We start from the raw sequence: 12666 nt of genomic DNA, 5'->3' as shown, positions 1-12666 counted from the left end.
AAAGGAAGTGTGTGAAATATATTTTCCCCTGGATGAAGGATAGTACTGAATATTTAATAAACATGTTGTGGAATCATGCACTTTAGGCTTATTAGTATTTTTTCCCCTGTTAACAGTTTGATACTTGCAATGACTGCATAGTCCAAAGCTGTTCCTTGCTCCGAGACACTTGATCCTGATTTCTACCCAAGTTTTAAAAATTCCTCAAAAGTTTATACAAAAAAGAACAAAAAGAAGCAGCTGAATTCTCTCTTTAACTATTGTGCAAATGATGTCACTGTTTTTCCATGTTTTGCACCATTTACTCACTTTTGCTAATCTTGAGGAGTCACAAGGAGCTGAAGCGCTGCCTGCTGCCCTGGAAATGTTAAGCAACTCTTTTGGCTGTGGATGTACCAGGCAGGGCTTTTTTCAGCTGGAACTCAGTTCTGGCACTTCTTAGGTGGGCACCACTGTCATTATAAGAGAACAAGGGAGGCATTCATGGTGAGTTTTGGCACCTCTTTTTCTAGAAAAAACAGTACTTGTACTGGGTATTGCCCATGCAACGTACCCTCACACCCAGAAGGACTAGATACATGCCTTTAAATAAAAGAATGCTTTGATTCTGAAAAGGTGTGCTGTCCTGACCTTAACCAAAAATCCCGGAGTCAGACAGTGAGGCAGGCCAGAGCAGAAGTACTTACGAAAGTAATTTGCTCTGATCCCTGTTTTGGGTCACTGTCCCAAAGGCCTCAGGCCCACAGCTTAGGCTCTGGTTGAGGCTTGGCCTTGGAGATGAGGCCTGGGTCTGTGGCCAGCATCTCTGCCTTTGATGTCACTGGCTGATCTAACTAGTCTTGCCTCTTCTGGCTGGGACTCAGCAGCTGCTCAGAGTGAGAAGACGAAGAAGAGTTTGGACTTTGAGACTCTTAAGGAGTCTCAAAGTGGCTAACAATCTCCTTTCCCTTCCTCCCCCAGAAGAAACACTCAGTGAGGTGAGTGAGGCTGGGAGACTTCAGAGAAGTGTGACTAGACCAAGGTCAACCAGCAGCTGCATGTGGAGGAGCGGAGACTCAAACCCGGTTCCCCAGATTACAAGACTACCGCTCTTAACCACTACACCATCCACTACGGTCATGACATGGATTCCACAGCCACATTCTGTAATGGGTGGAGAAGCTCTTTAGGCCTGAGTGCTAGATTCAGACATGGCCAACCTGAGGGCCACACCCCAATGACGGGTGGGGCAAAAGCAATATTCTCTTGGGGCAGGGCAGGCCAAACCTCTTTTTGCTTTGGAAAGTGGACGCAATGATATCTGCTTACAAACTGCTCAGAGACTTCAAATTGTTTCTCCTCCATACTGCACCACAAGGCCAGCACAAGTGTAGCCAGCTGTGGCCTTCTCCAGAGGCAATTCCTGGCATACCCAGGCATCACCTTCCCTTTGTCTCGGTATTTGCCACTGGAACTTCACCAACTGTCTTTGTGCAGGGGCTCCAACTTCCTTTTAACCGCAGTGTGTGACACGCTTGTAACTTTACCGTGTCGGACACCTTATGACATCAAGTGGTTGGCAGATAGGCATAGTTTGCCTAAAATGGTTGGCCAAATGGAGAAGTCGAGACTTAATCAAGCCTGCAGCTATTTCAATGAGCAAAAATGTTAAGTTATGCTTCAGCTGACTTTGAACTCTGAATTGCCAGCTCTGGTCACTAGGCCATTTTCTCTAGGTCTTGCTCCTTCTATAAGAACAATATGTCACTCCCACCTTGGTTTAGGCAAGAAAGAAATATGTATTTGGAGTTCTGAATCAACACGCTTTCTAAGCAATCCTATTTTGTTGGCTTCAGAATTGTGTCACTGGACATTTTCAATCACCATGAATCAATTTCAGTGGGGGAGGGAGGGAGGGAGGAGGTTGGAGGCTACAGTATTTTATCTAGGTAATATTATTCAGACTTTTACACCCAGAGGCATCTTATTTCTTTTAATGGGAATTTTGGTACTTAAGAGAGTAATGACAGATATACAGCTGCTGAGATTGAAGGCCTCTGTCTTTCAGCAAGGCACTGGAGCTGCAGATTTTTGCACAGCATCCAGACAGCGTGCAACAATATTTGGCTGCAAACGAGGAACCGTTTCACAATTTCTCACCTGAGCTAAGTGAGACCTTAGGCTTAGCTTCGCTGTTCGGCACTTTTTGTATGTTGCATGGGACGAGAGAATGAAATTTGGACACAGTGCTACATTTCATGTTCATCTACCTGCTCATCCCACACAATCATTTTCAAGAAAACAGAAAACGTGGCCATGTGATGTCTTCACCAGAAAATAAGCATGTATTGTCCTGTTTGTTTGCTTGGATTATTTTGCCCAAATTCTGATCATTCTGAGGTGAAACTGAAATCAATAACTTGAATTTCATGCAGTGCATGAAGAGACAACCCCGCTGCCCTTCAAAGCAGTTAGTTCAGTGTTTCTGTTATGACATTTGATGTCCTCTGCCACTACTTGTTATGTGACATAAGAACTGAAAGACTGCAGAACAGAGGGATGTGCATGTATGCAGTTGGAGAAGGACACAGAAGACGTCAGAGCAGCAGCTTCTCCTTTCTGCTCCTTCTCAGCCCTGTCACCTGCTTTTCTTCTCTATGCCCTGCAGGGCATGCCTAGGATCCTGCTTATTATTGCAGAAAGGAGATGTGGAAAGTAAGAAACCACAGCTGTCTTGTCTCCTGCTTCCTTGTGGAATTTAAAGCTACAGTCGTATGGCATGGGCTGGTGCGACCTGGCAGCATTACTCACAACAGCCCCAGCAGGACCATTATTAAGAAGGGCCATTATCAAACTAGTGTCATCTTTAGTCTCCGAACCCTTCACTCTCCTATTAAAAACAAAAACAAAAACTTCTAGGTGTGGAACAGTAAGCATTAGGTACTCTCTCTTGTGATTCTGCACAAATCTTTCTCCTATGTGTGCCACTTCAGTGCAAGGTGGTAAGCCCAGAGCAGTGACTCATAAATTTGCAATGGGCATCCTGTCTCTCTCCGTAAGTACTCTGCTGTTCCTCTGCATCAGGTGTGGTTGGATAATTCAGTCCCATGTGATGCAGATAGACACCAGAATTATTCACCCTTAGAGGAGGTTTCCTGCTGTGGCTGAGTGCTTTTGACTCACGCAAGCCTTTGATTATTGGATGAATTTATCTCTCTTAACAGCATACTTCCTCTTGTGGCACATTAAGGTGCCTTGGTGCACAATGTGGGAAAAACTGAGGGATGTCGAGGTGGTTTGTTTGTTTTTTAATGCTGCTCTGTGTTTTTAATCTGTTTCATTTGTTTTAATTATGTTTTTAATTGACTGTCATGTGGGGTTTTTTGTTTTCTGTTTTAATCTGCTCTTATTTTTATAGAGTTTTATTGTGATGTATTGTTAGCTGCCATGGACATTTTTTAATGAAAAGTTGGGATATATAAGTGTAACAAACAAACAAAACAATGTTAGTCTTGATAATATTTACCAAATGCTTTTTAACACCCTGCTTCCATTCTAAGGTAGCAGGAGGACCACAAGGGCAGAGGGTTTATCATTCCACTTTCCTTCCTTAGTTCTGCTCAGCAGGGATATCTGTTACCAGGGTGGGGGTGGGAAGAGAGACTCTACCTTTTAAGAAAAACCCGACCGGATAACATTTTGAGGCTTTCCATTTTCTGGGTTTGATAGGCATTCTAGTTAAGCAGAGACGGGAAGGTGAATATCATTGATCACACTATGAAACTACAGCAGGTGCTCTCTTTCTTTGTTCTTTTGGCTTCATAACACTGTGACTGCCTCTGTCTTAATAGGCTGATTTGCATTGCAAAGCAAGGGACTCCCTGGCTTCAACTTTCCGAATTTGCTTACTGGCCTGTGCAAACACATTCCAGCAACTAGAGAATCTTATATTTACAGCAGAAAAAGTGAAGCATAACCTGAGTAATTGATCTCTTCCTATTAAACAGGTCGCTATCTGTGTAAATTGTAGCAATGTGCTCTGCATTTCTAATACAGGGAATTGTTGATGTGGATTTACACATGAAAATATTTTTCTATTTATACTCTAGCCTTGTCCAGTCTAGCAGTCAGAATTGGACACATTATTCAAGACTGTAGTTGAATTATTGGTTTCTATTGGGCCATTATTTAGGCTGCTCATTGCAATTTGTCTATTCTCTTTGCCTTCTAACGCATTCTACAACACTGAGCTGAAATTTTTGAGGAGCCGGTTAGTCCTACGAACTGTTCATATTCTGTTTCCTGACTGGTCAAACCTAATTTAGATTTTGACCTATAAGGAAGGATTTTTAACACTCTGGTGTTTTGTTTTGTTTTTAAGTCTTGTTATCCACAATATTTGAGTTGTGTGAATACTACCAATGTATTATTCATTCATACACAGGTATTGTTAGCATGCATATATTCATACATGTGAAATGATATACATGCATTATTCAATGCTTCAGATTTCTGTTCCGAACAAAGAGGGAATGGAAAACGGTGAAATATTTTTCACCTGTCCTATCCTAGAGGTTCACTGAACTCTGATATATCCCCCTCTGGTGTTATTTTCAGGAGAATTAAGCTTTGTGAGATGAGCTGGGCTAAGATACAGTCCCTTAGCCAAGGTTCCTCAGTAAGCATTGTAGCTAAGAAAGTATTTAAACTAGAATTTCTCTTGTGAACAAATCCCACCAATTCTCGAAACAAAAAAAAATTTAAAAAAATTCCTTCCAGTAGCACCCTAGAGACCAACTAAAATCTCATACCAATAACAAACTTCATTGGTCTCTAAGGTGCTACTGGAAGGAATTTTTTTATTTTGTATGGACTACGGCAGACCAACACGGCTACCTACCTGAAACCCACCAATTCTGTTGGTGTTATATTGGTGAAATCAGTCCAGACAAGAGCAGGTCTAGGTAATTGGCCCATATAGCCTATACTGTATTATAGGTTTTTAAATGACAGCAATTATATTTTTATCAGCAATGTCAATAGGACTGCTGCACAGTACAGCTATAAGATCGCTCACAAACTGTGCACGGTAATAAAGCTTAAGTCAAAATAGGGCATGTGCGTGTTTCAGTCCCTCTCTTCCTTTGACAATGTCTTTCACCAATTTGGGGTTGGGCTGTGAAAGAGGATTAAACCTTTGCCTATTTAGAAAGACAGTGTAAACCATTGTCTCCACTTTGATTCGACTTTGTGTCAAAATTACACAGCCAATAATATTATCTCAGCATGATCCCTGATTGGCAGGGATCATTTAAGGAAGGAACTTTTTTATCATTTCAGGGGGAAATCAATTTTTAAAAATGTCTTGAAAGTGGCAGATCAAATAAAGCAGAAGTTGGGATAAGGCCACCAATATCACACACAAATCACAAGCAAGACTTTTGTCTTTTTGTTGATGTAATGAAGCTCTTCATAGCCAAAGACCTTTGAAATTTGCTATGGGTGAAAACTAGCCACAGTCATAGGACAAAATAGCTATCTCCGGGGGGGGGGGGTGTTTCAGCAAAAGATTTTGAAGGTAGGCTTGAGGAATGAGTCATTCCTTCACTGACTCATACAAACAGCTTTCTCTTTCCATATAGCAGAATTATTTACAAATAAGTCATCTTTGTTATGTTATTATTGGTGCTTACATACCAAGGATGCTAATAAACTTTTTGAAAAGATTAGTGAATTGCACGTTGTTCTCTTGAACAAACTGGGGGCAGCACTGGAAGTTGAAGCAAGTGCTAGTATAAGGAGGTAAATGAAAGGGCAAGCACAGAAAATATCTTGCCGGTGGAACAAAACATATGTATAGGTTCTGTGTATAGTGAGATAGGACTGTAAATCTTGGGCTTATGGTCCCTTCTTCAACATGCACATACCATTTAAAGTGGACCTCCATTTTTGTGGTGGACGGATTTTGTGAGGGCCGCTCCCATCCATGAATAGCTGGCACGCTCAGACGGTGTGCGAACCTGTGGGCAGTGGTGGAGCAAGCCGATCGGGCGCCTGGAGCGGCGCACGTGCCCTGCACCCAGGGGTGGGGCCTCTGAGGTTTTTGCCTGCCTCCTTCCCCTCAGCTGCCCTACAGCTGAGGGGGAGGCAGCAGGCGGACCGTTTGGGGCAGCTTGGAGCCTGCGGGCGCCCAAGCCACTGTGTCACTCCCAGGAGAGACATGTAGCTCAGGCGCGCTGCAGCCCCCACCCCCACCCCCCGGTGAGTGCCGCCCAGCATTTTGTCATCCCCCTCGGTGGTGACACCTGGGGCGACCCGCCCCCACTGCACCCCCTTCCTCCACCCCTGCCTGTTGGTGGGAGAGCTCTTCATGCCATGATTCAGTTATGGGTGAACTATCCTATATTTGGTGTCTGCTACTATGCCTCACATAACACCAGAACATTGCCAGGTAGGGCCATAATGTAGTGATGGAGCACTTGCTTGGCATGCAGAAGTTCCCAGGTTCGATCCCTAGCATCTCTGTGTGGGACTGCCAAAGACTCCCGAGAGCCATTCTAGTTAGTGCAGACAATGCTGAGGCACACGGGCCATTGGCCGGCAAAGGCATAAGGCAGTTTGCTCTGTTTTCCTAGCACTCAACTTGCCCTGCTGGATCATGCCAAAGATCTATCTAGCTCTACATCCTGTTTCCAAGGATGACCAACTAGATGCTTCCAGTGAGGCCACAAGTGGACCATGAAGGCAACACTGTCTGTCCTCCAGCAATGGATACACCAGCTATGAACATGTAGCTCTCAAGGCTAATAGCCATTTATTGCATCGAGAGAAAAATCTAAAGTCCAGCGATGGAAGGCAGTGAAATGCATGGTCAGAAATAATAGCCAAGCTTCTCTGGTATGAAATTTCTTCACTGCACTTTATAGCATCTAGTGTAAAATATGAGAAAACCACTTTTACTGAGTTCCCCTCTGTGGTGTCAGTCATAAACTTTACTCTGGGATCACCCCAAACACCTGGTGATTTCTCATTGCTTGTACATGTATTACCAGTGAATTATACTTTGTTTGTGAAACTGCCCTCCTCACAGGAGTACGGCTAATACCAACATTGCAATCATTCTGGCACCAGGTCAAGACGTATTTATTTGATCAAGCATTTTAACATTTTAATTGGTGATTTCCTTATAGCCTATTCTGCTGGTTTTGGATGCCTCTTTGATGGTGTCATGATATTGTTCCATTTTACTGCATCATTTGGCATGACTGGTTGTATTTTCTGTATTACTCTGGCCTACGTGTAGCAGAAGGGTGGGCTACAAGTAACTAAAATGGCATATCTCTCGCTCTGTGTATATGTGTAACCATGGGCTGGCTTTTCATAGAGTCACATGCTGTAGGTTGCAGTTGGGTATTCCTTTAAATGACCAGCGTTGTTGGGAATTGCTTGAGCAGTGAGGCCCAAGAATCTGATTTCTTCCTTGTGAACTCTGACTCAGCTTCGGCCATTGCAATTCCCTTTCCTAATAGCCATAGTTGTTGTGGTAGCGCTGTTAACCGTCACACTTGACACCATTGTGTCACTGCTGTTAAAGAAGTCCCCTGGCTGTTCAATTCTTACTGGAAAGAACAGCAGATTAGACTTCTCTGCAACATGCTTCTGCTGGAATTGCTGCCAGCTGACAAAACCTCTTGGCTATTCCCAGAAATTAGAAAATGCAGCAGCAGCTCCGCAGTGGGACCTGCCATTAATTTTTATAAGTTATCCAACAGTTTGCCTCTCTGTGCCTCTTTCCCTCTTCCTCTCACCTCTCATATTTAGGTTTATGGTTTAATCCAGTTTTAGCAAGTTCATCTATTGATTTTTTTTTTTAAAAAGTATATATGTGACTCCCTATAAAAGATGCTGCTTAAAATATGTATATGCAAGGGTTGTAATTTTAGACTAGACTAGTTGCAGCACATAGTTCACTAAATCTCTGAGGATATAAAGTGGAGAGCTATAAAAAAGTGCAGTGAGTTAGATTTAGGAGTCCTCAAAATACGTAATTTAGGATCTTAGTGCTCTTTTAGACTTCAGTTATTCATTTCAAGACACACCATAAATGCTTCTGTAACTAGCACACTTTAAGGTCATTTGAAGTCAAGTTCCAATAAATGGACATATTTCATAAATAGGTTTGTTTTGGATTGGTTGCCAAGGCTCCCTATTGTTCTAGATTTTTCTCTCAGGTTGTGCAACGATGGGTATTTCCCAAGTAAACATCTCAGTTAGGATAGTTAATGTGTACCAGTTAACTCTGAAAACTCTACTGCTAATAAGTGTTATGATTATTGTATACAGTCATACCTCCGGTTGCGAATGTGATCTGTGCAGGAGGGACGTTCGCAACCCGCAGTGTTCATAGCCTGAAGTGCTGGGTCTGTGCATGCGTGTGACGTGATTTGGCGCTTCTGCGCATGCGCCTGATGTCATTTTGTGCTTCTGCCCATGCAAAAGTGCTGAAACCCGGAAGTAACCCATTCGGGTACTTCCAGGTTTGGTGCGGTCCGCAACCCAAAAACGCGCAACCCGCAGTGTTCGTAACCCGAGGTATGACTGTATTAGTATATAAGCAGACAATCAGTCTTGTGTGGTTCTCCAGCAAGTGGCAGATCTCCTGAGCCTCAGTGCGTATGAGCAAGCAAAGTTGTCCTTGTCCCTCTGGCTGCCATTGGCTTAGCTGCTCAGGTGCCATCAAGGAGCAGGGCAATACATGCAGGATGATCCTGGTCTAATTTTTGTAAAAGCATTTCTCTTAAAAATAGGTGAGGCTGCCCTTTAAAATGGTTCAAAAATTGCAGCAGATCCAAAGTAAGGCAGTAGGAATATTCTTGGGAACTGCTAGATATTATAGATTGTACCAATAGTTATCTGCACTGACTTTCAGTTCCTCGATGGGCCCTGTTCAAATTTCTGGTATTAACCTTTACAGCTTAAAACAGCTTAAGGCCAGACTATGGGAAGGATCGCCTCCTTCTGTGTACAGTATATGTGCCCAGTCCTTAAGATTGGAACCAAATGCCCTTCTCCAGAAGTTTGCCAAACGACCTAGCTGAAGTGCCAGCTATTGGAAGGCACAGGATGGGACAGTCTTCCTGTGCTCAAATCCTGCTTGGGTTTCCCACAAACATCAACTTGGCCCCTGTAAGAACAGGGTGCTGGAACTGACTGGCCTGATCCAGCAGCTGCTTCTTCTGTTCTTATGAGGTGAGGCCCTTGGTCACTGGAGAGAAGCCCTTTTCAGTGGTGGCACCCTGGATATGGAGCGCTCTCCCCAAACAGGCTTTCCTGGAACTTGCATTTCTCTCTTTTATTTTCTGAGATTTTTTTAGTTATTTGCTTTTCCATGTTATTTGCTCTCTGTCAGGATTCAAAGAATGCATGAAGGCGCAAACTGGAACGGGAATCTCGGTCCCCCATGTGGCTGTATATATGAGTGGTGAGTGATCAGAAGAAGAAAAATACTGTGCAGTTGTGGCCTGGGGCTTCATGTTTTGCGCCTGCCCCCTGGAACCTAGTGCCAGCCCTGTCACTAAGGTTTATACCTTAGTTTATACCTTAGCTTTCCACTCCTAAATGGAGGTGCTCTAGAGAGTTCACAAATAAACAAACAAGTAAATAAAGAGAAGAATTAATAAATAAGAATAATATTTAAAGTTATATTAAAAACATCAGATAAAAATCAGTAAAGAATCTAGGCCTCTAAAGCCATACACAAACTGAGGTAGCCTGACAAATATATTTGTTGTTCTTACATCTTTTTTTCCCTTTTTTTGCATCTGGCTTGCTTGCCTTATCTGACTCAAGAGCCCACATATTAGATCTGCAAATGTGTGCAGCCCCAGAGACTTGTCTTGGGGTCATGCCGCATGTCATTGATGATTTTTCTTCACCCCATACCCTTCCTTCCTTGCTGTTAATGTATTTGCTGACAGCTGTGGTTAGTGGCATGACGCAGAACCATCCCTTGAGCTGAGTCCTGGGAGCGTGTGCATTATTGTGGTACTCAGCTGGATGGAATGCATTGCTCCAGGTCAGTCCTTCTGGAAAGGCAGCCACTTAGAAGAAACTAACTCACTTCTGTGTAATATGCGAAAGCTCTGAATTTTGTGCTGCTACATTGCATGTGTGTGTGTGTGTGTTTTAAGGTGAGTGCTATACAGCAGAAGCACAGGAGATTCAACTCTTTAATGTGAAATACTTTTAGCTTCAGGTAGTAGTCATGTTGGAAAACCTGAATGGTTTTGCACCAAGAGAGATCAAAATAGGGTAGCTGCAGAACAACTGTCCTCTGAGTTTCACTAGTGGGCTCCAGCATTATGAGACACTGAATGGTCTCCCTGAAATGGAAAATGGAAAATGACTATAAGTTAGTAAAGTCCCTATCACTGAAATAGGCAGGAAAATGTGTGAAAATATGCATTCCTTCCCCACCCCATCCCCCGATTGAAACTAAATGGTAGGTTTTTTCAGGGACTTTGGAATATTCTCTATCCCTCTGTGTGTGACTTTCCTGAGATTGTATTGCATGTGTTATTTTTTTTTTGAAAGGTAGAATCATAGAATCATAGAGTTGGAAGAGACCACAAGGGCCATCGAGTCCAACCCCCTGCCAAGCAGGAAACACTATCAGAGCACTCCTGACATATGGTTGTCAAGCCTCTGCTTAAAAACCTCCAAAGAAGGAGACTCCACCACACTCCTTGGCAGCAAATTCCACTGTCAAACAGCTCTTACTGTCAGGAAGTTCTTCCTAATGTTTAGGTGGAATCTTCTTTCTTGTAGTTTGGATCCATTGCTCCGTGTCCGCTTCTCTGGAGCAGCAGAAAACAACCTTTCTCCCTCCTCTATGTGACATCCTTTTATATATTTGAACATGGCTATCATATCACCCCTTAACCTCCTCTTCTCCAGGCTAAACATGCCCAGCTCCCTTAGCCGTTCCTCATAAGGCATTGTTTCCAGGCCTTTGACCATTTTGGTTGCCCTCCTCTGGACACGTTCCAGTTTGTCAGTGTCCTTCTTGAATTGTGGTGCCCAGAACTGGACACAGTACTCCAGGTGAGGTCTGACAAGAGCAGAATACAGTGGCCGTATTACTTCCCTTGATCTAGATGCTATACTCCTATTGATGCAGCCCAGAATTGCATTGGCTTTTTTAGCTGCCGCGTCACACTGTTGGCTCATGTCAAGTTTCTGGTCAACCAAGACTCCTAGATCCTTTTCACATGTACTGCTCTCAAGCCAGGTGTCACCCATCTTGTATTTGTGCCTCTCATTTTGGAACTGAGGTCTGGAACTGAGAAGTGGATCTTCTTTGAAAACGGGTTGCAGGGTGAAAAATTAGCTCTTGCAGATGCCTAATTGCCTTATCCCTTCAACAATCAAAATGAAAGCTGTGGACTTGGAAGCGGTACTTTAAAAAGTTAGACATTCAAAACCTGTAAGCGACTTCCCTTGCTGCACATGTTCAAAGGAGTCAAAACCTGTTCCAAAATCTCACATGTTAGAGAGAAGAGAATGTTCCTCTATAGGCAGATTTTGTTTAAGAAATAGGGAAGCACCATGAAATCTCAAGGGGTTGCTCCCACATGCATTCATATACAGCACTAGATTGCTCAGTTGATGAAAGTCAACTGAATGTACGGATGCCCTCAACTGAAGACCACCATGTGTGATGTGAAAATAAAGTTCTTATATATGCTGTACTGAGTCATCCATACATGTAAGATATCCCTCATATCACTGCAAAATAAATGGGAATGAGGACCAGGATATCAAGAGAAGCAATGCATGTTTCTGTTCTCAGCATGAATTCAAGGAGACACCTGAATTTGAGATCTGAGAAAAGCTCTTCATCCCCAGCTACAGCCATTAAAGGGGGATGGCATTAGTTTCATGTTTAATGCTCCCTGCGCAGAACTTTTGACAGTTACGGTATATTTTAGATGACAGCAAGCGTAAGTAGCATTAATGTAACTTTAGATCATCCATGACTTCTTCACTATTAATTTGTAGCATTTGATGCTGTTTAAATCACAGGTTAGTTAATTGATCAGTCATTTTCATTACTGTGATCTAAGAGATACTGTCAGTCTGGTAGATGTGGACTGCGGAGCAAGTCTGAAGAGGTTGTGTCGGTTGTGTTCACCTAAGCTAGGCATGTGTAATGTACTCCTTGAACGTCACAACTCATCTTCCATGCAGCAATACAGGCTCTCTAGAATAACAGTTTAGATAGGATCAAAGCCGCGTCCCATACTCCTGCTGATGTGGCTATATGGTGATGTGCTGAATTTTCAATTACATTAAAAAATGTACAACACTTACTCTTGCCATCTGTTTGAAAAGCAAAGAGAAAGCGGTGGAGGAGGAACTGCTAACAAACTGTAAACAATAAAGAGATGAAGCAGTGAGCTCATAGATGAAAGAAAGATTTAGGAATAATAATAATAATGGAGAACAAGGACCCACGTAGGGCTGGCCCATTCATGAGGCAAGGTGAGGCTACTGCCTTGGGTGGCAGGATCCACAGGGGCCGCAGATCTTTCATTCCTCCCACCCTCATTCTTGATGTAGATATTCATTCACTCCTTCTTCCCTGGTGGGAAGAGGGGTGTCATTTTCTGAATCGCCTCAGGTGCC

The 12666-nt window shown here is 43.2% G+C and overlaps 1 protein-coding gene across 8 annotated transcripts in view; it reads left to right on the top strand.

Annotated features, from left to right (window-relative positions):
- The window catches only part of PCDH9 (protocadherin 9), a 779656-nt gene that overhangs the window by 644896 nt on the left and 122094 nt on the right, over positions 1 to 12666 (top strand). For 3 of the 8 annotated variants that reach the window (XM_081198268.1, XM_081198266.1, XM_081198263.1), the window contains one exon: positions 9389 to 9460. The exons of the other annotated variants lie outside the window; for them this stretch is intronic. In XM_081198268.1, coding sequence (XP_081054394.1) covers positions 9389 to 9460 — 72 coding nt within the window. The remainder of the gene's footprint in view (positions 1 to 9388; positions 9461 to 12666) is intronic. 8 annotated transcript variants of the gene reach the window in all.

This window comes from Podarcis bocagei (genome assembly GCF_964188305.1).
Source record: "Podarcis bocagei genome assembly, chromosome: 6".
In the NCBI taxonomy this organism is placed as follows: domain Eukaryota; kingdom Metazoa; phylum Chordata; class Lepidosauria; order Squamata; family Lacertidae; genus Podarcis; species Podarcis bocagei.
This window is presented reverse-complemented; position numbering and strand designations above follow the sequence as displayed.